The 26,005-nt window shown below is 50.3% G+C and overlaps 1 protein-coding gene across 3 annotated transcripts in view; it reads left to right on the top strand.

Moving 5' to 3' along the window:
• Positions 1 to 25,944, top strand: part of LOC131669107 (dystroglycan 1-like) — a 39,766-nt gene extending 13,822 nt beyond the window's left edge. For 2 of the 3 annotated variants that reach the window (XM_058943741.1, XM_058943740.1), the window contains exons 2-16: positions 13,559 to 13,931; positions 14,678 to 14,887; positions 14,956 to 15,084; positions 15,644 to 15,784; positions 16,513 to 16,932; positions 17,011 to 17,091; positions 17,620 to 18,285; positions 18,876 to 19,039; positions 19,113 to 19,559; positions 19,641 to 19,836; positions 19,906 to 20,067; positions 20,155 to 20,364; positions 20,461 to 20,650; positions 20,716 to 21,384; positions 21,634 to 25,944. In XM_058943741.1, coding sequence (XP_058799724.1) covers positions 13,620 to 13,931; positions 14,678 to 14,887; positions 14,956 to 15,084; positions 15,644 to 15,784; positions 16,513 to 16,932; positions 17,011 to 17,091; positions 17,620 to 18,285; positions 18,876 to 19,039; positions 19,113 to 19,559; positions 19,641 to 19,836; positions 19,906 to 20,067; positions 20,155 to 20,364; positions 20,461 to 20,650; positions 20,716 to 21,384; positions 21,634 to 21,857 — 4,221 coding nt within the window. In that variant the 5' untranslated portion in view covers positions 13,559 to 13,619 and the 3' untranslated portion in view covers positions 21,858 to 25,944. The remainder of the gene's footprint in view (positions 1 to 13,558; positions 13,932 to 14,677; positions 14,888 to 14,955; positions 15,085 to 15,643; positions 15,785 to 16,512; positions 16,933 to 17,010; positions 17,092 to 17,619; positions 18,286 to 18,875; positions 19,040 to 19,112; positions 19,560 to 19,640; positions 19,837 to 19,905; positions 20,068 to 20,154; positions 20,365 to 20,460; positions 20,651 to 20,715; positions 21,385 to 21,633) is intronic. The other variant, XM_058943742.1, reaches the window with a different exon arrangement.
• The last annotated feature ends 61 nt before the right edge of the window (positions 25,945 to 26,005 follow it).

Here is a 26,005-nt window from a genome sequence, read left to right as displayed (position 1 = left end):
CAAGCCAGGAGTAGCAGTAGCAGCCACCCCCTCCTCGTCGTCGTCGTCGTAGTCGTCGTCTCGTCTGTCACGTGTTGTGCCGGCAGCGACGCGCCGGTTCCACGAATGCACGAGCTTTAATTCGCCTCTTCCTCCGAAAAGGCAAACCCGGCTCGATGGCTGTACGCGCAGTCACCCCTCGACGAGTCACCAATCGGACTGCCGCGAAACTTTGATCCCTGCCAGACAATCGATGGCCATTAGCGTCGGCTCGCGTCGGCTAATGGGTTGCAGATTGAACGGAATTGACGTTCATTGGCAGAAGCGAGCTGCTGCTGTTGCGCTGTCTTCATCGATTTTTCAAGGCTGCTGCGTGCGATCGATCGCTGTTTACTCAGGCGGCCGTTCCCCGCCAGCGAAGAGGGGAACGAAGAGGCAGCTTGGTGTTTAGGTAAAACAGTCGAATGCGCGCGAGCCGGTGCGGCTACTCCCGCGCCAGCCTGCATCTGCTGCACATCTGGCCGAGATGAGACAAGATTCTGGCTCTTCGCTGACTGCTGCGCGTTAGCGACCCCTCACCGGCGCACGTCCAGTCTCCTTGATTTTATGGACTGGATCGGCCGGAGTCTGCTCGAGCCTCGTCGATCATTCGCGCACAAGCGCGAGCCGCTCGGCGATCGACTTGGAGCGATTGTCGTCGAACTCTGCAAGCCTCGCTCGTCAGCGAGATCCGTGCTGCAAGTTTCGGCAGGACGTTGCCCTCGTAACGCGCGCAGAGTTGACACTGCCGGATGGTGATTATGATAAAGCAGCCTCGTTCAGCCGGCTTGCCAGCTCGTTTCACATCGTAAATTCATCAAAGCAAGTGCATCGTGCCCTCTCCTCGCCGTACAACGCGCACTTGTTCTCTCGCCGTAGCTTTTGTCCGCGTGAGGAGTGGGAGTCGGTCGAAAAGCGCTCGAACCTGGCTCGATAGCCCCTCCCCCCCAAAAAAAAAACAAGCCGAGACAGATTTATTTTGATTCGGCCGCGATTCTCTCTCTCTCTTTATCTATTTTACAGAAAAAGGCAAAAAACTTGCGGCGGCGGCTTGAGTAACGGGCCAAGTCCCTCTCGCGCGCGCGCCAGCCCATAAATCGATGCTCGTCAGCGCTGCCGCGGCTGCATACTAAGGGCGCTCTCCCTAGCAGGCGAGAGAGGGCTTTTGCGAGGGGCCCGCCCTCGCGCTTGTAATCGGGACGTGGGAGTCGCGGCGGGCCGAATCGCGAGAGCGTCGTTATCCACTAATGGCTCTCGCAATGATATCGCCAGACGTCTTTATGCCGTTCCGTTGCGCGTATGCGCCCTCCCCCCTCCTTCGGTTTTCGTGCGAGCCGCGGTACGTCCGATCGTTCCGGGCGGCTGGCTCGTTATCTCGTTGCCAAGCATCGCTCTTGCGCCGAGGTTCGAAAAGTGCCGCGGCCGAGCGGCTTCGTTGCGAAACGACGCCGGAGCCTACGTTTGACTGCTCGATCGGAAGGCTGTTGGCACGCCGAGACGCCGCGGGCCTCGAAGCCGAGCTCGTCTTCACGGGCGAAACGTTCGTCGACCCACCTCCTCAAACATCCCGAAGCGAGCGTGCGGGCGCGCGCGATAAGAAAGTTCGGCCTGCTCCACGCGCATCGCGTAATCGCTCTCGGGCATCTTCCGCTTATCGTTAGATCCCATTGTCGCCGCGTAACCCGTACAGGAGCGAACGCACGATACGAAGAAAGCCCTCGGACGCCTTCTCCCCGGGAGCAACGACTGGCGGTCGCGCTCGATCGAGGGAGCAGCGGAAGTGCACGGAGCCATTAGAGACTCTCGTGAAGAGCAGCTCGCGCTCCTGTGCGCCTTGCTTATGCATGCGCTGCGCGTAATTGCAATTTTCGATCTGCCCGATCATGATGTTTAATAAAACTGGCCATTTGCACACAATGCACGCGCTGCGGGCGCCCTTCAATTTTTTTGCGCTCGATCGTCGAGGACTCTTTTGTCTGTCGGTTTATTCGACAGATAACGTAGCTTTTAGAGATATTGCAAAATGTAAAAATAGGATGCGTAAAAAATAGACAAATATTTCGTTCAAACTTTTTCCCTCGCAAAATTATCCAACAAAGATTTTACGTGTTATTTGTTTTTTTTTTTTGTAAACGCGCAATTATTCGTATTTTCTTTCGAAAGCTCTGCTTTATATACAGGATTCGTTGGATCGAGATGAAAGAAAAACTTGGGATTCGACGAGCCGAATAATAGTAATAATAGTAATAATAACAGTAATAAAATAATAACTACGATTTCTTTTTTTCTGTTACAGGTGAGTGTCATCAAGAGTCAATTAAAGCTCGTATCCGGCGTTGCTCCGCAAGTCATCACCGTCGCGCGCTTTCGAAAATGCAAGTTAATTAAAAGCGCGCGAGCGTAAAATAAGCAATCTATTTACAAAGCAGCCACGCGGGAACTTTGAAGCCTCCTCATTGATTAGAGGGGGGAAAAAGGCCAGGACGGCGTTGAATATGCATGAAAACCGGGACGAAAGAGTTTTGGCCAACGCTTCGAAAACGAGAAAAAAGGGACAACCGGCCCTGTACAAGCATAATCCTCTTAGGCTGCTGCTGCGCGTCTTGATACACACACACAACTACGCGAGCGCGCGCACGGACTTTCTCCTCGAGGCATTCCGATATATTTATCATCTCGTGGAAGATTGCCTTCGCCGATGATGGGGCAGGCTTATCTCTGCTCTACGAGAGATAAAAATTCGGGAGAGGGGCAACTCGTCGCGTCGACTCTCGAGCATATATATTTATGAATGAAGCTTCGCGTGCATCGTCTTTCATAATGCAGCACAGGTGCGCCGCCGTTTACGGCAATCCCAGCTTCTTCTCGTCCAACCTCTGCCATAGTCGAGGTGACTTCCAAATGCAGGGACAGATAGTAAAGGATTATTCTACTTTTTACGACGTGGAAAGATCGTTGAAAAGATTGGCGCGCGCGCTCCAACACGTTTCCGTGTCAATGACTGTGTACTCCAGAAAGGAACGAGAAGGAGGAGGGCGGCGGGCTTCGTCGACGCGACAGCTTTTGACGCTGCATTATAGGCGCGTCATAAATTATCCACTCGACACAGAGCTCATCGTCCGAGCGCCATTATTTCACCGACAGAAATATCGAATCTACGGGCTCGCGACGTTCGACGGGTAAGGACTATATAAAGAATCCCGCGGGGCGGCGTGTCGCACAAACGCGATTTAATCCGTTTCGCCGGGGCTGCTTTCTATTTATTCTTTATATAGGGCGCGCTATTTAAAATCGATCGTGGAGCGTCCATCGCTCGGTTCTGACGCGCTGGCAGGTTCTCGCGTGGGCCGTTTAACGAGCGATCGGACGCGCGCGGACACTCGATAACGAGGTGAGAATCGCCGCGGATAAATCGCTTCGGCGGCGATTGCCGATTCGAAGCGCCGCCGGCACAGTTTGCGCGCCGAGCCAAATTATTACGTCGGTGATCGTTCAACTGGCCTTCGAAAAACAAAAAACCATCGAACGAGACGCGCGATAAACATCGAGTCTCGGTCGCGCCTTCTGCCCACTCCGAGTTGATGCGCCGCGATGACTCGTCGATGCAGCTAGTCTACGCGCGAGCGATGTGTACCGTAAGGGGCGATACGACAAGAGACGCGGTTTATTCCGGGCTGCGCCCAATCGGATCAAGCCGCCGGAACCTGCCGACGACCGCCGCGACGATTTCGAGGCGTAAGGATCCCCTGACAAGCAACGACGAGTGCAATTTTTACCTCTAAAGGGCTTCTTTCTTTTCACATCGCGAGACGCAACTCCGGCAAAGCCTTGGTCATTATAAAAGCTCGGCGTTGATTATATTGCGTTATGAAACTCCAAAGGACGGACTAAGTTGTGCGAAGAGCTTCGCCTTGAAAGATCTACTCAGTCATTAACAAACTGCCACTTTTTTTCTCTCCCTCTTTTTTGTAAAATAGAAAGTAGTGCTATGATTAGTATCGAGAGAAGAAAACTTTTCGCAAGGATTATGAAAAAAAAGCAGCTCGAAAGAAATTGAAAACGAGGAATTGGTGGAAGCGAAACATATCTCGTTGCACGGCGAAAAGGGAGGATGACTCCTTGCCGATAATAGCCGTTGTTGGGATTCGCGTGACGCACGCTCGTTTGACAAATTTCGCAGAGTTCGTCGTACTCTCTCTCTCTCTCTCTCACTCCGTTGCCCCTAGATTTATGCGCCCAATAAATTCTTGCCTCGGCGGTGTATGAGCGTACTTCGACGCCGCCGCCACGGCCTAATGACTTCGTGCGTGCATTGTTCTCTCTCCGACTTTATCGATTTGCGCGCCGAGCGGCGGCAAAAGAAAAAATATCTTCAAAGCGACATTCATGAACTCGCGCGCGCGTGCGCGCCAGACAACGAATAAAGCTCATCCGGCGATTCAATTGGGGGTTGAGGCCAGCTATCTCGCTTCGTGCGCGAGGATGCAGAGGAAACGCGTTTCCTCGATCGCGAGCGTTTATCTCCCCCTTTTTCTAACAGCTCCCTCGGTACTGTTCTTTTTTTCGGAATGGACGCGTGCACGGCAAACGTAATGAACGTAAAGTAGGAGGTTCATTGAATTATCATTGAGTGACAGAGCATCGCCGAAGAGAGTTAGCACGAGAGGCGCGAGCACAGAGAGCACCAATTGAGCCCTCGTGCCGTAAATGAGCTACGCGAACGCGGCTAGAAAGTTGCAAGCCGTACGATCGAGTGTACTTGCTTGCAAGCCTCGTCTACGTAAAATGATCCAAGTGCTATCGAGGCATCTATTTCCATTCCGAGGCAAGAAGCTCGTCTGCTCGTTGATCGTTTTCCGAGCGGAGGTCCGAATCCCTGCTCGCTTCTTATCGCGCGTGGCTCGGCACGCTACGACAGGGAGGGATGCCGGCGAGCTCTCCCCGTCTGCCCGCTCGTGCGCGCCAGCAGCAGCGCTACTTGGCCGGAGAGGCGCCAGCGCCGAGGGCGTCGAGCTGCGTCCCCTTGCGCGAGCGAGGCGATGCGTCGTCGGCGAGCGGAGCAGCCGATTGGGCGCGCGGCGCGCCGTCAGCAGTTACAGAGCGCTCGCCCGCTGGAAACGTGACACCGCGGCCGTGTCGTCCTCCCTGCGTCCGCGCGGACTTGCGCAACGGCCGCGAGTCTTTCTGGCATGTGGAGCGCGGTTACTCGGCTATTTGGCACGACGGTTTATTATTATGGCGAGCCTCGGAAATTGAGTTTCATCAAGCCGTTTCTCGCGCGAACGCGCGGCCGTCGGAGGCAACGCCTCGCTCCACATCTCGCTTTCGTCTCCGCGCGATCACGGAACAGCGTTGTTCGGACTGCGCGCGCGCGCGCGCCGAAAGTTGGAGCGACCAACGGAGCACGCGCGCAATTTGCGGCTCATTAAAAGTTGCTCCGAGTGCGCTCGATCCTCGCGGGCGAACGTCGACGACGCGTCTCCGCGGTAAGCACGTATACAGAACGAACGAGCCGCGCGCGTGTATCGTGGCTATGCCGTCGCGTGTCGCGGCGTTGATTAGCCCGTTGGTGCAATCGATGCCCCGGTGCGGCGGCACTTGGTTTCGAAACAGGAGCGCCTCTCGAGCAGCGGGCCATTAGCGGCACACTCGCGCCTCGTATATAATCCGGTTACATAGGCGTCCCATCGGCCTTTCATTGATTTCAATCCACGCACCGGTCGATAACTCCGAGCGGCGCCGCTTCGAGAGCAAACGAGATTCACGCGCAAGCAGCCTTCGGTTTTCTTCCGCCGATCAAAGAAGAGCAGGCGAGCGTCGTGCGCTAAGCTCGCGAGAAGCTCGCGAGAAGCTCCAATGCGCTCGGCGCGGACGTTGTATCCGTTCCAATTTCATCGGTGTCGACATCAAACGCGCTGTCGAATCCGAAATTCGAGCGACGCCGCTAATGGAACAAACCCGATTCCAGCCTGAATAATTCAGCGTCCCGGTCTCGCTCGGTCCGTTGAGTTTATTTCGAGTTGGCGCGCCCCGCGTGCGTGCGGGTCTTGACCTCTCGGCATGCGCGTACGGTTTCCTCCGGCCACTGCGGCCTCCGCTTGCGACGGGCGGAGGTGAGCTGCCGGGGCTGCCGCTTGTCCCGGCGTGAGAACCGCGCGCTGGCGGACCTGCCCGTTTTCCCATTTGTTTTTGCCGCGGCGCCGAGGCGACTCGTAATCAGCGCCGACAGCACGCGCGGCCGCCCACTTGGCGCGCGATTCGACGCCTTCCCCGTTCGCCCACCTGCTCGTGCGGACGCGCACGGCCGCGAGCGTCTCTCGCCGGCTAGCGATTCGATTAACCGCGCTCCGCGCCCGGCAATTTCCTTTCGGACTCCGAGCGCTGTCCTCGCGCGGCTGATTTTCCAAAGTTCAGATTTTCAAGTGGCCGGCGCTGCAGTCGCAGCCGGAGGTGAACGCGAAAATGACGAAACTGGATCGTAGCGCGGCGAACTAATTCGCATAACGAACGCTAAGAGGCTCTCCGCCTCTACCGGCACAGGCGTGCCTGCCTCTCGAACTCCACTCGAGCTGGAGCGCACAATGCACGCGCGTCTCGCGTCTAATTTCCCTCTCGCGCGGCACACGCGCTGCCGCCAAAGAGGGTGCCGTCTTGAAACCCACTCTCGCCCGGCGCTGAAGCAGCTGTTGTCGAGCGCAAACTGAATTAATGATTTCTCTCTCTCTCTCTCTCTCTCTCTCTCTCTCTCTCTCTCTCTCTCTCTCTCTCTCTCTCTCTGTTGTGTGCTTACAGTATCGCGCGCTCTCTCCCTCTTTCGACGACGTCACGCGCGAGTGAATCATCCGCGCGGTGAGCTTGTAACTCGTCGGCATTCCAGCAGCCGCGGCCTGCCGCGGAGAAAACAATGCGACGGTAAAGACTGCGCTGTACCTGCGTGACTCGCTATCTTATCGCAACCCATGGCGACGCGCTTCTCCATGCTCCTTGTACAGGGTAGCCCAGCCGCTGGCGCTCGACTCGCTCGACCAAATAATTAGCCGAGTCGTCAAGCCGCGAATCTCTATGTGGGTTCGCAGGAGTTCTCGAGCGATAGAAAGAAAAGCTCTTTGATGAAGTGAGAGAGAGAGAGAAAATGCAAGGAGGAAAGAGAGCGAATCGATACACTTGCTGGCATGGTAACCGCGAACATCGATAGCAATGCTACTGCTACTGCTGCTGCTTCTGCCGGCCTATTAATAGAGCGCGGCGAACGATCTCCGCAGCTTATCTCCCCGAGCGAACTGAGTAAGCTTTTGCCTGGAATTTTCTCCTTGCAATCGAGCATTTTTGAATTTCCAGCGATAAGATAAGTCCGGAGAGCGAGAAACTCGCGCTTATCGTCCGCTTATTTGGCCGGAAGCGCGGAAATATTTAATTGTACGCGAAGAGTCCAGAACGAAGGTAGCTCGCGAGCTTGGATGTTCGTGCAAAAGTGAACGCCACGGAGGGGAGGGGGAGCGGGTTTGTTATCAAAGTCATTGCGAAATAAGTCGCGCGAGCGCATATTGATACGAGACGAGGCGAGCGCGCTAACGCACAACCAGTCGAATTTATTACTTATAAAACTGTGTCGTCGCGCGGTCACCGCTGCATTGTGCGCGTTGGCGCATTTGCTTTTCAATTGGCCTTTCACAAATGCGCCGCGTACGCGCTGATTTTCCATTGCTCCTGGACCTCATTTGCTTTGTAAAACTCGCTATTCCGCTTTTACATCGCGAGCTTTTATTCTCTCTCTCTCTCTCTCTCTCTCTCTCTCTCTCTCTCTCTCTCTCTCTCTCTCTCTCTCTCTTATTCCTATTGCATTTTCAATGGCGACACACGGAGTTGGATTGATTTTTGTTCGCGACAGCCGATACGTGAAGCTTATTTATAGAATGCTTGTGTCGTCGAATGAAGGCTGGCGAGAGCGCCGGAGGTCGCGTTACAACTCAATCGAATGTCGTGATTGCGTTTTCACGCCGGCATCCTTACTAATGTCGCTCGGTAATCCGCGCGGAACGCCGTTTGCAAGCTTGTACAAACAGAGCGCGCTCGACTGGCAGTTGGAGCAGACAGCGGCAGCAGTACTCGGTCGCGAACGATCGGAACGCTCGCTCGAAGCGCGCCGCCAATCCGATACGGTGCCGCGGCCGCTTGCGCAAGGCTTCGCGCTCGCGACCCACGCCCGTCGGCGCCACGGGGAAGAGGCCTTCGAGAGAGCGAATCGCGGCCCGCGACATTCCACGCCCACGCATGTCGCGTCCGCGCTCGGCCGGCGCTCGGCCGGCGCTCGGCCGATTCCCGCCGGAGGCGCGGTCGACCCTCGGCCTCGCTGTGAAGAGGGAATTCGCTGGGCAGAGGGAAAAGCTCCCGCGCGATCGATAAAATACCGCGGCGAGAGTGTAATTAGGTTGGGAGCAGCAACAGCAGCAGCTCGTGCCGCAGCAAATGTGGGACGCGGCTCGCGAGCGCGCCGTGCCACCAGATCGGCGAGAAACGAGCGCAGTGCCGCGAGCTGCAGTACGATTCAGCGCTGTACCGGGAAAAACTTGTGGCCCCTTCGTCGGTGGAGTTCGCCCACTCGTTTTCCGTTTCATTTAGGTGGGCGCGTCCAGCTGGGGAACGCAGCGCGGCGATTGTTGTCAATGCCAATTTCAAGCCGCAAAAATTCAACTCGCGAGGTACGTCGCGACCGCAGTCGCGATTTTAGTTGCACGTGTATGCGCAGTCCACTGGCCGTGCGAGGGTAATCGACACGCAGTATCGATGCTCGCGCGGTACGGCGCGTCGCGCGACCGACTCTCGACGCCTATACTTTTTCCGCTGTACCGACCAATCGGTTCCCGCGGTTTTTCGCGTGATTTTCACGCGGCCAAACAAGATGAAGGATTACGGGGTTAATCGCGAGCGCCTCGTGGACCCTTGTGCATTGATTTGCTCGATTGCGCGTCTTCGTGCATTTTGCCATTGTTTCTCGCGTGCGATTCCCCTCGTCTCGCTTTGAACGCGCGATCGGGTCCGAGTCAATCTCCGTGCTGTAACTGACGGGTGAAATTATCGAGTTTTTAAGGGAAATTAATATTCGAAGCACAGATTGAGTTTCACCTTTTTTCGCCTATGCTCTGCTCTCGAAAGACAATTGGCCCCGTCCTATAATCTCGTCGGAAAATCTCGTCTTTCGATCTCGTGTGTGCGTTAAATTGAATTTAATGAGACGAAAAGAAGATTTGTAATACGATTTGCGGGTTCATCTTTTTGACCTCTTCCGATAATTACTCAAATCGGTTAACCGAATTCGTTCGGACAAACGTCGCCTAATCAAGTTTTTCCCCGCGGTACTCATCCGTTATTAGACAACTTCGTTAGCCCCAAAGAAGGAGAAAATCCTGGTCAGCAAGTCGGATAGAGAACATAACTCCGTGGCCGAGTCCCCTCGCTATAGGAGGTCGGCTCCGCGCGTCCACTAATAAAACGTCAGCTCCCTTTTTTATCCGCGGAAAAGAGCGAAAACGCCTGCCGCGTCGCTGCGACAGCGGCAAGCGGTGCGGCGGAGACGGCAAAAAAGCAAGCCGATCCGCAGCGACGAGTGGCGAGCTCGTTCATTTTTCATCCGGCGGCGGCCCTCTCCCGATGAAACATCGACCGACGGCGGTCGCGCTAAAAGAGTTTCTTCGGGGCATTCCGCGACGCACTCGAATAATGCCAGGCAGCCGTATATCATAACTGTTGCGGCCACTCGATGAGTCATTAGCGTGCCGCTGGCGCTCTCTAACTGTGCAGTCTCCTTTGCCCCCGTTGGATGCTAATGCTTCGCCGAGGCTGCACGTGCCCCATCGCGGATTTACGAGCGAGCGCCTCGCGGAAGCGCCGATAAAGCTAATTGAAAATGCTTTATCGTTGCTTCTTTGCGCTCTCTCGTCTCTCCGTTTTTGCGCGTCCGAGCGGCGAAAGCTCCCTCTTCTCTGCTCGGGAAACGCTTTTCGATATCGACTTCACTTGGCTTTTGTGTGCCCGTGACAGCTCGTCAGATTCGTAGCGAGCTGCGAACGGGCCGACCACAAAAGATCAACGTTCGCCCATCCCGAGGACCCTGCGGGCCGCGCGCACGCAACGCAAGCCGTTGAAAGCTCCGGGTCTTTCGCTTCGCGGCGTCGCTGGCTACGCCTCGTTGATTTATATAGTTTTCGGCTTCGCACTCGCCGCGCGCACGAATCAACGTCGAGCGAAGGGCGGTCCTTCGTCGTAAAAATTGCCTCGAAACGCGCTCTAAAGTGCGCGCCGATGGCTTTACGATGGAACTAAACGCCACTCGTGCGCGGGCATCGACGGCCAACCCACCCTCTTGCTTTTGCTTGCAAAAGCGAAAAAAAAACACCAAAAACCGAAGGTGATCCAAGTCCCGGGAAACGATCGGCGACAGTGAAATCGGACAGCCACGGAGAGAGCGCGCGGGATTCATCGGTCGATCGCAGAGCCACGGGCTAAACGCGAGCGGATGCAGATGGCGATTGCTCTCGCTCTGATTAACGACGTGCATACGGCGCGGCGCCGAGCTTGGCCGAGCGATATCCGCAACGGGGGCTATTTTCGGAAGCCCTCCGCGTTATTAACGATACGCGCGTCGACCTCGCGGCCGGCGTAGAAGAGCGAACGCTCGATCCGCGATCGAACGATGATTTATCGATCGCGCCTGCGTGCCGCCGACCCGGGGCCGAAATAGCCCGCTGGCTCGTCCGTTGGAAACGCGGCGCAATAATTTCCACGCCAATAATAGCGAACGAAAGCAGGGGCTGGCGCGCGAAAGTTCGCGCGTCCATCGAGATACCGCGAGAGGATGGGCGGCGGCTAATCGTTCCGCCGGCGCTCCGCGGCTCGTCAGCGCGACTCTTTCCGCGCCCAGTCGACAATGCGGCCCCGGAAAGCACTTCGATTTGGCGCCGGATATTACGTGCATTTTCAGCGCGCGGTCGAATCCTTTCCGGCGAGGAGGGGGCCGATCAATTGCCGCGTGCCGAATGCGGACACGACGACTCGCGGTCCCTCGCTCTCCGCCAGCCGAAGTTCGCAGTTCAAGGTCTTGGAGCGATAGAGTCGCTGCGGCTTATCGCCGATGCGCGCGTCCGTCAATTTGCCGTCGTGGCGCGCCAGGACAGAAACGATTGACGCGCCTGCGCCAATTCCCTTTTCTCGTCGCTCGCGTTGCGAAACTTGGTCGCTTCTCGCTGTTTTCTTATTATTTGCGTCGCGTGAGCTTGCGAAACGAGAAATCGCCATCGCCAATTCTCGCAACAGAAAGATAAACTTAGCGCGATGAATAACCATCGGCGCGTCGGCCGGAGAGAGAGAGTGGCTCGTTCATTGTCAGCCAATCTGGAAACGTCGCTATGTCGAAGCGGTGAAACCTCGATGCGCAGTTGGAGATTGCCCAGCGTCGATCGTCAATAAAATTCGATTATGGGGGCGAGGCGCGCGGTCGGCAAACTCGACGATGCGTTCGCGTGCACTTGTCGAGGCTCGTCTCTCGGATTTGCAATGACTCGCGGTCGAGGCGGCAACGACTGTTGAACGCCTTTATCTAATCGGCCCAGCTCGCTTACTGCGCTGTCCGCAGCAGCCGTCGCTCCTCGTGAAAATGTATTCCCTCGGCTCGCCGATTTGCCATAAGAAGCGAAAGCCGCCAAACGGAATTCGCGTCGAACGTTCGACGAACGCGAGCGAATAGCGACATCGATCGTTGAGACTTTTGCTTGCAAAGCGCTGCAGCCGCGCGGGAAATTCGGAGCGCGCCGCGAGAGCAGAGACAAAAACTGCCGGCTGAGAAAGCGAGGAGTCGGCACGAGAACGGAGTGTCCAGCGTTACTGCTCGTGAATATTAGCATAAGCTGTCGTGTTGGAAAATGCGCGTTCGTTCCAGTGAGTTTTTTCTCTCTTTTCGTTCTGCTCTCCGCTCGTCGTTTGCTCAGCACTCGTCTTTCTCGGGACGGCGACGGCCGAGCGAGACAATGCGCGCGCGGGTGGATGGGCGCGACGCGTTGAAGCCGCGGGCGTGGGAAAATTCGATGGACGCGCGCTTTCGTGTCAAGGAAATTGGCCATTTGCATTTTTCATAACTACGTCTTGTTCTCCTTGGAGCGATCGGTCGGTGCGTTCGGATCTGTCTGCCGTCAGCGACCAAACCGATCCCGTTCGCGCGATCGGCTCGTAATTCCAATGGGCCCGCGCGCACGAAAGAACAGCACCCCGCGACGTCTGGGACTCGAAAGCGAGCTCGCGATAACGACGCCGCTGAGGCAACGCTCGACGAAGCTGGCTTTTCCGCGTGCATCCTGCGGATGCGCGTCATAGATCGCACGTTCGGCAGTCCCGACGAGCGATCCCCGTTACACGCTCGTCAATCGTCATTCAGCTCGCGCGCGCTCGGCGCCTCCTCGTCGAGCGGGCCAAGTCGAGTCGCGGGTGCTCTCGCGGCGGGGCTGACGCACGAAGAGGAGAGGCGCGTCGTTAATCGCGCCGAGCGCAAGCAAATCAATTTGAGCTCTGGACTTGGCCTACGGGCGGCCGTTTATCAAGCGCGCGGGCCGCGCGCTGTCGTCTTGCCTCCCCGCGCCTGGGGGGTCAACGCCCGTGGCGCTCGCTTATTTGATTTTTTCGCCTCGACAATCCCATTAAGCGATAAATATTTGCGGATGTCACTGCGCCCTTTTTGCGCGCTTTCCCATTCAGCGCCGCATGGGCTTTCGCGGGAGTGGCCCTCGTTTAACTACACCACGGGCCTTCGCTATTCGGGAATGTCGAGCTATTTGCTTATCGAAGTGTCAGCTCGTCGCGACTTATTGTGACTGGCTGCTATTCCGCGCGACAATGTGCGTGTAATTGCTTTGGGAACTTTGCTACGCCACGCGGCAGTTCGCCAAAGTTGTTATTACCGTCTGGCGGCTGACAATTTAAAAAATTTCATTTTGCCATTTCAGACAGTGGATCGACTTAACTTGTCGATTATTCAATATTTTATCAACAAATCTTCGGCTGGCACAGAATGAAATTCCATCGGTGTTGCAAAACCTTTATGTTGAAAAGGAATCTCCCTATAAAAAGATTTATCAAAGCTTGAAAAATCAATAAAATCCATCCTCCGAATTCCTCGCGACGAAAAGTTACGATCTCAGCGAAATAAAAAGACTGAACTCCGCGGATTCATCATGCACGCGAGTTGGCAGTTGTTTGAGAGCTATTTTTAGGTGCATTCCGTATTCCGAACTTTTATCCGTGTCCCACATCTGGCAAAGGCACGAGATGCAGCAAAGTGAAATTGACCGAGCACCGCTTGCAGCCCGAGGATGTGCCGTGAGAGGCGAAAGGCTTCCACGGATTAACGTCGTTGATTATGCCAGACTAGTCCGGGCGCGTCCTCGCAGATCGGATCAGCTTGGCGCCCCTGCGACGGACAGTCGACTCGTCGACTCGCGGATCGTCTCGCGAACGTTGCAGTGCGCACGACTAACGAGCTCTGTCGGCGTTGCAGGTGCGACGAAGGATGGTATGATCGGCGAGAGAGCCCGGAGCTTCGAGCGGCTGTCTGTACGATGACGAGGACCGAGACGAGGAGGGCGGCGCTGCCGCTGCTGGGGTTGGCACTGGCGTGCTGCCTGCTGGCAGCCTCGGCGGCCAGCTACCAGGAGGACGACCTGGTGTTCGACGACGTGGGCGAGGAGACGCCGACGGCGAGTAGCGAGCAGCCCGCGACGACGAGCGAGCCCAACAGGAGGGATCGCGGCAAGCCGTGCCCGTTCGTGCAGAGGCTGCTCGGCATGCCCGACGCCGTCGCCCAGGTCGGCCACGTCTTCAAACTTCACGTGCCCAAACAGGCCTTCTCCGGCAGCATCGACTACTACGAGGTACGACGCCCCGAGCCGAGACACCTCCGCGCGAGATAAAGAGAGCACGTCTGGACGCTCGCCAGACGTTTGCAGCAGCGCTCCTCCCTTTCGCCCCCCCCCCCCCCGGTTCGCTCCTTTAAAAGCGCCTGCACTCGCTGCTGCCGCGTACGCGCTTCCTCTTTCGGCCGTCTAAGCGCACGTTTGCCCGCTTCCGCTGCAACATCTCGCACATGGCTCGCATTAGATCCAGTCGCGGCTCGATGCTTCCAATATGCGGCACGTGGATGCGGTTGGGACTGCCGCGCGCGTTATTGCTCTCTTTCACCTTGGTGCCCGAGCGAGAGGAGAGAGGATTGTTTCGCGCGTCGTCGGCTGCCGAACCGACAACGCGAGTCCGGAATTTTGATGCGACGCCTCGGGCCGTGCACTATTTTTATTTTCATATCGGAAGTCGAGCGATTTGTCAGCTTTTATGACTCGGTTATCTGTTTCCAACGGCGCGTGAAGAACAAGGCAGAAAAAGCGTGAATCCGCAGGCTGGAAGAAGTGCCAGAGGCGCTCCATCGGCTAAGCGTCTCTCGTCGCGCGCGCGCATCCCTCAACAAAGCTTGGCATTATCGCTATAAATAAGCCTTGCTGGCTTGCGCTCTCTCTCTCTCTTTGTCTCTCTGGCAAACAAAGCGACCGGCTCAAGACTAAACAGAGCGCGTCGCATCTGGAGACGGAGAAAGAGAGAAGCTAAACGAGCGTATTTGTGCGCGCAGGCACGGGGTAACAACGGCAAGGGCTTGGCGCACTGGCTGCACTGGGACGAGCCGGCCGGGGCGCTGTCGGGCGTGCCGTCTCGCAAGGACGTCGGCCGGCACCGGGTGGTCATCAAGGCCTTCGGCAAGCACGGCGACACCGTCCAGGACTCGTTCCTCGTGCACGTGGTGCCCGAGAGCAACGAGCACTTCAAGCACAAGGACGGCAAGGTGAGCGAGGCAGAGCCAGGGAATTGCCCGCGTCGGAGCATCTGTACGCTATGTCCTCTGTTTCGCAGAAACGCTGCGCCCGGGACCAGGAGAGAACTCTGCTGACGCTCTTGGTCGACGCCAGGTACGAGAATCTCAAGCCCTCGGCGAAGGTCAACGCACTGGAGAACCTCGCCGGATTCCTTGGTCTACACTCGGTAAATCGTCCAACTCGCACTTTATCGACGCAGGCAAAGTAGTTTTCGTCACGGCGCCGATCGAAAGTCTCGATGCGCCGTTTGTCGCTCGTTTGTCGCACGTCGCTCGACGACAACCGAACATCGAGAAAATCACTCGAGGGAGTACGGTGGCCGAAACGAAAGAACGGCAAGTGGGGCTCGAATCTTCAAACTTGAGATACGAGCAATTGCACTTTTTACTGTTTATAAAGGCGTTAAAAAATCCAAAAACTCGAAGGCTGAACGCGGGGACGGATGGCAAGCTTTCGACGATCACTGTACGAGTGTTGTCTAGTGCCGTCGAAGCATCCTCGCAACTGACGCGGTTCGTGCCCACCGTACTCCCTTAACGACCGCGCTATAATGTTCTCCTCCTACGTGGACACTTTCTCCGGCCTCGATTCGACTTGGCAGTCGCTCTTAGCGCAACGCTGCCGATGTAAAAAATGCGACGAAACAGAAAAGAAAACGGGACGAAAAACAAGAAAGCAGTGACGAGAAAGGAGAAAACAACGAGCAACTGGTTTTGTTCCCGCAGAGCTGGGTGTCGATTCAGCCGGAGGCAGGCAAGGATAGCAGCTGCTCGACTGCACCAGATGCAGGCTCGTCGATAGTCCTGTCGGGTCCAGGCAACGTAGCTCGTCGGCGAGAAAAACACTCGACGCTCGTCCAGTGGCAGGTGAGTGGGCCTTGAATAAATGTTCTCTCTGTCCTGCTCGTTAATCGCCTCGAGTACTCGCGCTGCCGCTGATTCAAGCTCAAGCAAGTAGGTTACTTCTTCTTCCGCCGCCGTCACGTTTTTTCTTTAGTTCTTGCTCTGCTCGTTGTTTCGCCGAAGCGAGGAAAATCTCTCTTGCTCTTCGCCAGAAGAAAATTCTCCGCGCGGATTCTTTCCTTTTCTTTGTTTTTCATACTCTGCGAGCGACAGAAATGTAAATTCTTGATGTGAGTCTGGGCATTACTCGCGCAGTTGGTGAGACGACCTATTTGTCGGAGCAAAAGTTGAGGCGTTCGTCGGGGATAACTCGGGGTGTCTAATAAAGAGCCGCGCTCTCGAAGGAATAGTATGGTATTTTTAAGTTGAAAACCTCGTGCCACTCGTTTCTCCAAACCGCGACTGACGTTGCCGGATTCGCCTGACGCTTTCCAACGTTTCAAAAAATTAATCAACCGAGCCATTAAACGAAGCAGCACCGGCGCAACTGGGCATCGATTGCCGCTGGCAGCGCGGATGAAAATTGTTACGAAAAGTGAATAACCGAGCGGCGATCGATCGAAGAACAGCAGGAGCAGATGCCGATAGTTTATGCAGAGAGCTCGCGATTTGCTCGGGCGTCCTATCGAGAATAATGCATAATACAATAGAGCTCCATCTCCAGCCAATTGATTGAAACTCGGCGAAACTAGGTCGGCTGCGACGGTCACTTCTGGCAGCAGCACGTCGACAGCGTGAAACTCATCCCCGAGCAGGCTCGCGACGGCACCCTCAGCGAGGTTCTTCAGCTGCCGGTCTACAAGTGGCTGGTGCGCAGCGACTCCACGGACTACGCTCGCAACCGACGCGACACCGCGCCCGGCTCCGGCGACGGCATGCTGCGGCCCGACGACGACGACGACGACGACGACCAGGAGTACGACGAGGACGACGAGGACTACGACGAGAACTACGACGACAACAACGAGGGCATCACCGACTCGCCCCAGGAGACAAAGCCGCGCAAGCCCGTCATTCGGCCCGTCGACGGAGCCAGCCCCGGCGGCCTCGACGAGCACCCCCACAGGCATCACCACGGCGAGGACAGCATTGCCGGCATCCACAATCTTGACGTTAGCTATCGCTTCGTTTCTTCATTTTTCAGTCGCGCAGAGCGCAGCCGAGAGATTTAACTTCCGATTTGTGTTTAGAACGAGGACGACTTTATCTGGAGGAACGCGGAAATCAACAACAGCCTTTTCAACAAGACGACCACGACGCCTGCGCCAACTGTAAGTCTGTGTGTGGCGACAATTTTCCTGGCTTTTTGATCGTTTTGCAGCGGCTTTCAAAAAGCGTTGCCTTCGTTGCATTTTTACGCTGCTGAGCCAACGAGTTTTTTTCCTCTCGTATTTGTATTATATTTCCTGCGTAGACCGCTCTCAGACTTTTTCCTGAATGTTTTTTCAAACTATACTCGTAACGCTTCTATCCAATATCCATTCATGAAGCTTTGTGATATTTGCACCAAATCCTATTCTTGTACATCCAAGTTCACTGTGTATGTCCAGTGCCCACTGTATAAATACCCATCATGCAGAGCTGCACTGAGAAAATAAGAGTATATTAACTATTTCATTATTCATTAACATTTTCTTTGAGTACTGGCATTTAGATAAACGAAAAAAAGTTATTAGTTGCGCTTTCCTTGGTGTTGGAAATGTCAAATGAACAAAAAAGAAAAATTATAAGATTAGAACTCCGAAATTGTAACTAACAATAATTTCTGGCACACACCGCATCTACTAACCGTTTCGCAGACAATAGCTGTTACGATACCGTCGTCAACCACCACAACCTCCACAACAAGCACGACTACCACCACCACTACTACTACCACCACAACAACGCCCGAGCCGTTGACCACACCTACTTCCACGACATCTGAACCGACGACGACGCCCACCACCAACACTACCACCAGCACCACCAGCACCACGGAACAACCATCAACGACTGAGAGCACCACGCCGACAACAACGACCACGACTGAAATCATTTTTATGGAAACGTTCACTACCGAGAATGCAACGTCAACAACTTATGTAAATTTGACGCGCATTGCGACCAGTGCCTCGACTACAGCGACGAGTAACGTTACGATCGACTCGTTGCTGACTGTAGAAGAAGACGAAGAGGATATCGAAGAGGAAGAAGACGACGATGACGTCGAAGATAACATGATACTGACGACTGACTTTGATAACGAGACTGTGCCCGATTTTACGACGACCCATCAATCGAATGCATCTGTTGGTGCGTCTGAATCGACGCCGACAACGACGATAACGACGACAACGACGACAACGACGACAACGACGAATGGAGGATATTCATCGCCGAGCGGGAGCGTCGTGGAGTCAGCGTCATCGACTGCTGAGCCAAACGCTACATCCGTATTCTCTGCAAATGCCACTGCAGAGGAGGTAATGCTTAAGTTGCAGGAACTGCTTCGCGCGCGAGACAAGCTTTCTCTTAATTTTGTACAGTTTACGAGCGGCTTCATTATTTATAATTCAGCTTTTTTGACCACTGTTGTGTTCACATATCACGTTTCTTTTTTGGTCGCACGCGCGCCGATTCATTCTCGCACGGATATTGGATATCGTATCTTCACTCGAATACGTTGCAAGCGATAAAAAAAAAAAAAAATTAAAGATTTCGAAGAATCCGTCTACAAAATGGCTTGATAACAAAGCGTCGTTCGATTGTTCTGGTCAAGATACGATATCCAAGCAATAGCTTACCTATACTCACGCGAAAAAAAAACGATCACTGCACACTACGTCTACACTATTCACTTTCTCACGCATCTTGTGCCACCACACATACTACTTGTTATTCATTCCTTGATTCGTATTGTACAGTTTTATTATGTTATATTTTTATGTTCATATAAGTACACCCTTTTATTGTATTACATTGTGAACATTTTTCTTATATTATGTATTCCGTGCTGTTTCACACTCGACTAAATGAAACGTACACTGGTCACTGAAATGTCTTTCTTATTCAGTATCCGGAGCCACCAGTTGAACCAAAACAAATTTCAACCTCAAGCTCTGCACCCTCTTGGAGCGATAGAGTTACGGAAAGCTTCCCAGAAGAACCGATTGATGCTTATGATCCTTACGACATTAGTAAACATGTACCATTCTTTAGCTCGTCCAGCTCTACACCGTGAGTAGGCGTGATTCGCTCTAAAGAGATTTATTCGATATTTTCCACTGACGACACTCGGCCTTCGTTTCAGTACGACTACAACGACGACTACGATAACACCAGTTCCGACTACACCGACAACTACAACAACGACAACTGTGGAGCCTTCAACGACACCGCCAACAAGGCCTACCACGACAACAACGACGGAGCCTCCTTCTACTACTTCACCTAAGCCGTCTACTACCACAACTACTACTACCACTACCACAGAAGCACCTACGACTAGGGCTACTACACCGGAAAGAATAGACTACGGTATTCGAAACAATGCGCCAAGAATAGGTAGGAGATTAAAGAGGATACCAGTGACTCAGGGTAAAGTTCTTAGCTACGAGATACCGGAAGATGCTTTCAATGATTTCGAAGACGGCAACACGAGAAATTTACGTCTGCAAGTTTATGAAAAGGATGGCATTCCCCTCAAACCCTCCTACTGGTTGCAGTTTAATGAGAATACGCAAGAAATTTATGGCTTGTAAGTTTCCCCCGGTGTTACAGGAGACGAATACCTCTAGTATTAAACTTCTCGATTAAATGCTGATTTGTGCGTTTTCAGGCCCGACGACAAAGTTTACAGCAGTTACTTCTTCGATGTTGTTGCTACGGATCGTGGTGGGCTGTCGGTTAGCGATAAGCTCGAAATAGTGGTACAACAGCACAAGCAACAGCGTGCGTTCAATCACGACTTCCACTTGTATCTGAAAATCGATAAGAGAAATAACTTCAGAACGAACGTTGACTGGCAACTGAAGGTTGGTACAGTCAGTGCTTTTCCTTACATTGACGAAACTAAACGAATAACATTAACATGGCTTTCACAGGTAATGAGAAGTTTAGCTGAGCTTTACGGAGATAGTGATTTAAGCTACATCACCGTCAGATCTGTCGATATTGAAAATGACCAAGCAATTTACACGTGGACGAATGATAGCTTAGCTAGAACAGACTCGTGTCCTCACGAAGAAATTGATAGACTGTACAGCGTAAGTGTTTTCATATAATTTATGCAAATCCGAAGAATATCATCGATCATTGGAAGCAGACGTCTTCAACGTCAATCATTTTTACAGCTTCTTGTTTCAAACAAGAAAACCGAGGAACCAAGTGAAGCTTTGATAAGAGTACTGGATCCTGAGATAAAGGTCAAACGTGTTGTTTATCAAGGCTTGGAACAGTGCCAGCAGTCGAAAGAAACTAACGAGAGGTGGCCTATAGTCAGGAATCAAATCGATCACTTGAAGGCACTTGTTGGAAGTCTGTACGTTCACAAAGTCAAAAAGGTACAGATCAGTAGCCGTGTTACAGTCTTACTTTTACTTCTTTTAATTAGTTTAGTAGAAGATATTTATGAAAATATTGTTATTTTCAATTCGCAGGACACATTCTTTGATGAAGACGATGGCGACACTAGCAAACTTAAATTATTTCTGTACACCGGTAATAGATCAGATGTACCGCCCTATGACTGGCTGCAATTTGATAGTAAAAATCAAGAATTTTACGGCGTACCGCTGAGAGAAGATATTGGCCGAAAAACTTACCAACTTATTGCGAGAGACAAAGAAGGTATAAAATTTAAATTAACATTCGTGTTCGAATGAAAAATAAAATGTATTATTTGTTGTCTGTAGGTTTGGAAGCGACGGACAGTCTAGTTGCAGAAGTCAAGTCATTGCCAGAGGAATTTCAGCACAATGTTGAAATAAAGATGACGATTAATATGCCATACGAGACATTTGTGCACTCAGCTCAGCACAAGCGACAATTCATCCAAAAATTGGCAAATGTGTATGGCGAGAGAAACATTAGCGCGATAAACATCCTGTCAGTTAGTGGGAACCGCGAAACATCCGACATCGTTTGGCGCAACTTTTCCTTACCCGAGGAATATTGCCCCAACGACCAGATAACGCGAATGCGCAGAGCATTGGTGACAGATGACAAGAATTATACATTCGAGTTGAGCCGAGAGTTCAAAGACGAGTTTTCAATAATTATGATAAGCTTTACGCTAACGGGCGAATGTCGCAACGTCGTTGTTGCCGGTGCTGACATCCCATCCAAGGGCGATACGACCGCTAAAGGCGCCAGACAGGAAGAGTATCTCATCACATTCGTACTTCCAGCGGTTATTATTGCTACAATGTTGGTCCTCGCGGGAATAATCGCTTTCATCTTGTACAAGCGAAGAAGAAGCGGCAAGATGAGCGTCAGCGAGAAAGACGACGAAAGACAGAGTTTTCGTAGCAAGGGTATACCAGTCATCTTCCAAGACGAGCTTGACGAAAAACCAGATCCAGGTATAAAGAAGATATTTCAGTTTTCGCTATAGCTATGAACTTGTACTGTTCGAATTATAAAGAATCCTATGTGTGCATGGTGTTGACTCTACAAGTGTAACTGCAGAACGCGTTGAATTTCATATATCTAACCTTCACGATAAAACATTTCATTTCGAGTAGGCGAGGTTCGAGTTGCTTGCGTTCTCTCGCGAAGTCAGTCATAAAAGTTTTTATCGTCGCACTTTACGATGACAACTGGTTTTACAGGTAATAAATCGCCCATAATCTTAAAAGAGGAGAAGCCACCACTACCACCGCCGGAGTATCAGCGCGCAGAGGACGGCGCGGACATCCCGATGCTGTCGAAAGAGAACTCGGAGGAGCCGTACCAACCGCCGCCTCCGTTCGCGACGAATCGCGACAACAATCGCCAGAACAGACCAAAGCCCACGCCGACGTACAGGAAGCCACCTCCGTACGTGCCGCCCTAACAAAGCAATCACTTCAACAGTGCAGCCGTCGCCGCCGCGGCTGTGAATTCGCCCACACGCAAGTACATGCTAGCGATGCTCGGCGACTCGCCCAACCACGTGCAACATCAGACGGTGGTCGCGAGATTCAAGGGCCAATTCAACAACGGCTTTCGCGATTCTCGTCTCGTTCGGTAGACTCTCGCTGCTCTACCCGACTCACTCGGGTCTAGTGCACGACGACTACTTGCTTTAAACTCGAACACTTGGCGACCGAAATTTTTATTTTATAACCTTAGCTTCTTTTTTTGTTTTAACGCGATAATTACTTAATTGTATGCCAAGTGTGATGCAGTTTGGTGTTCGACTCGGTCAAACTTCGCCTCACTTTTTACCCTTAATTTGGCTCTCGTGCAACTTCAGTTCTTGCCGAAACAAGGGTAATTACTTTTTAGACATGTTAAAGTATCGTGATAAGCAGATTTTATCCGACTGGCTTACGTACATTGGCGAATGTACGTATGATTATGTCAATTTTTTTATACGAAAACAGCTTGGAGAAAATATGTATTGTCTTTTACATATTGGTTTTTTAAATCGAGCTTGTAAATTGTAAATATTTTTTATTCCATGATCCTATAAATTAAAAAAATTCATTTTTCGTATTGTGCGAGAGCCTGATCGATGTATTATAAAATTTTTATATCTCTTTTAATCAATTTATCAAGGTTTCATTAAATATTCCTTTTACACTTCAATACGCACACACTTGAACAAAGTAGAGAGAAAAAACTTATTGAAACTTGTCGATCACGCGTTGCCTTTTGTAACGAACTTCGCGTTAATAGTGTAGAGAAAAAAAAGTGAAGCTGATTGCTCTCATATCGAAGAAAACTCGTCTATCGAGAAGCTTGAGTGAAAGAACTACAAATAGCAGGGGTAGAAAACAAAACGGTAGTGTTACGAAAAGTAAACTTTTTAACGATTTCAATGATACTCGATTGAAAAAAAAAGATATATTTCACAGTAATCAGTGCCATTTTATTAAGCAATAAGCTCACCTAATTGTGAATGCTAATTTTTACATGGGTTTCTTACACCAAATTTTTTCAATCGACCGATTGACAGACTCGCTTTGTATCGAGCCTTCTAATAACCATAGACTGTAACGTACTTCATGAAAGATGACATAGCACTGCCACTACGAAGGTTTATTATCTTCGGTTGAAAGTCTTACGTATTTGTCCGTCAAGGAATTCCAAATGTGGATACAAAATAGGACTGTGAATCAATTGCGTATCACATATTGAGCTTTTGCGGGCTACTTATTAATAAAAGTTTTATCAATGCTTCCATTGGCGAATAGGTATGCCAATATTAAACGATGTAAAGGCACCACGAATAAAGATTGTAAAACCGATGACCGTTCGTGAAATATGAACATATAACTGCGTAATACGTATACAGTACATATTTAATAAATGTTATATTGATTCGTCGTTTGATACTCTCTTGTCAATAGTTACATTTGTAATAGAGTTGTTTAAATGTACTGCTTAATTAACTTCGGAGCATTTACGTTTAAGAAACTTAATTGTGAAGATGATGTTATAATCCTTTTATCATGTGTACCCTTAAGTTTTTTATCTTATTTTAAAATAAAAAGCAATGGATCACCGTCGTAAAGAAAACACAACATTGTAATCTTTTATCAGATATGAAATATTATATACAGAGCTTTAACTGCAACACTTTTGTAAACTAACGCGCACTATAATAACTACAAAACTATTTAATTTTAATACTTACACACCTAGTTACCAAGCCAAAACTTGACTTATTATATAACAGGAAGAAGTTATAGAGACATAAGAAGAATAATATTTAAACAGGTTGACCTCTTACGGGTTCACCTTAAGCATAGTACTTGTCGAGAAATTTTTCGAAATATTTTTATTTTTATCAGTAACATAGAAGTGTAAAAAACTACGATCGAATTGATAGAAACGAATTTTTCATTCTTTAGAAGAGTGACAATATATGCCGTATTCTTTTTTTAAATTTGACGCGCGCAACAACTTTACAATTTGATATTTTTCAAAGAAAAACGATAATAATTACGTAGATGATAGATAAGAAATCGTGCGAATGATGATAATTTTCATTTGTCTTGTGTACGTGAAAAATTACACGATATTAATAATAAAATTCAAGTGAATGTTCATTATGTTAGAAAAGAAAAAGATGACGAAAGAAAGCTAGTTTTTAAAATATAACACCAACGTCAAGCTACGTTGTTGCATAACTTTTAGCAATTAAGTCTACCAGCGATCATCGTAAATGTGTGTAATAGACAGTTTCATTTTCACCGACACATGTGGTCTCAAACATCAAGAATTGTGCTGGAAGATATATGTGAATAAAAGAATGTTCCTCGTTGTTTGAGAGACCAATTGTCAATTTCAACAAGCACGTGTGTCCATCTTACAAAATTCAACCGAATTGTCGATAATTGTTTTATACTAAACTATTTCAAGTTACGTACAATAATTATTATATCTTAGTTTTCTCATAATTTTCTTGCTTTTTGCGATCTTCATTAGTTGTGTTGCTGCATGAGCCAGAGGTGATTGAAACACCTCAATTCATAGTATACTTTGAGTGTAATGTTGTCAAGCTCAAGATAATGCGACTTTAAGATTTATAATAAATGAAAGCTTAAAAAATAAATATAAATATGGTATACTTGGAAACAATTTTCTCATATCACGCTTAACTCATATCGTTGCTCAGTGCGTATCCGTCAGACTGCCAGACAAAAAACGAAATTTTGTATAATACATACGTGTGTACTATGTTTATAAAATAAGTAGTAGAGATAAAGGAGACTAACAGAAAAGAAGAATTTGTGGGAATTCCACATGGGACCGAAGTTGAGAAGAATATATGAAAAAAAGTGGAAATCGGTATTTAAAAATGTTGCAACTATGGGTAGTTGAAAAACGAATGAGATGGTACAATTATTTTTCATTCGTATTAAGTATATTAAAAGTAAATCAGGGAGTGAAATTGGAAACGTGATATTAACGTTTGCATTTAGAATGAGAGGACGCAAAAAAGGAAAAAATATATATTCGTAATTATGAAAGTGTAAATAAGTGAACTAAAGAAATTTCCAAAACAATAACGTATCTTGTGATTTATCGTGACTAAAATAGTTTATTTTTTTACTGTACGAAGTCCTTGATCATGTTTCATTGTTATGCCAGAAACGGTTTGTTATCAACGAATATCAATGAAATTGTTGCATGCAAGAAATAAGCAACGGTGATTCGAACTCACTTGCTACGAATATCGTTCTTTTGGGTAAGCGAAAGCCAATTACCGCACCGAATTCACTCCCTGACGCAAGAAGTATGAGTAATAATAACAATAATAATCTAACAAGTTAAAAACATGTGTTACGTACTGAATAAGCCACTCATCAGGCAGGCGCCACGATCAGGGACTTGAAGTTCCAATAGTGACTTGTAGGTTCATTCGCAATTGCCTGGAATTCAGTGAAGCTTGTTTATTTCAGCTCTCGTAAGTCGTAAGGCTTTGTTATCTGTCTCATAAATTATAATAAGCATACTCTCGTGCACATACTAAACATGTTGGTTCTCGTACTGAGATAATATATCATATACAGACACTGGCGCGTTTGGTCTATTTTCCTCTTGGCGGCGCATGCCGAGTAGACGAGTCGAGCGAAAAGCCGACAGCGGGAACATGTACATAATTTCATTGCAAGTGTGCAGAGTCATGCATAGAACAACCTGCGCTATGCATGCGTGGCTTTGCATACTGGAAAGCTTGTTCCAAAAAATTCTACACTCGAGTCGTCTGATCCACATGTGTTTTCCAGCATCTTCGCATCAACTCTTTCACGATTCTATATCGATACGTTGTCAGTAATACACTCAAGCGAAACATTAAAAGGAAAATCGAATAAATAAAAATTAAAAATATATACATAAGTGTACACGAGTACTATAGACTTGACAAGCATAAATATATACACACACACACAAGCCGACAGTGTATAAGACAAGGGTTAATAAAGTCATTTGAGGATACAAAAGGCTTTGTTCATTGTCTATTCCACGCATCAATTCGCGTACAGCAGT

Source organism: Phymastichus coffea, unplaced genomic scaffold, assembly GCF_024137745.1.
Source record: "Phymastichus coffea isolate CEN01 unplaced genomic scaffold, Cenicafe_Pcof_1.1 PCOF00087, whole genome shotgun sequence".
Lineage (NCBI taxonomy): Eukaryota > Metazoa > Arthropoda > Insecta > Hymenoptera > Eulophidae > Phymastichus > Phymastichus coffea.
Note: the sequence above shows the minus strand (reverse complement) of the source record. Positions and strands in the feature narration are given on the sequence as shown.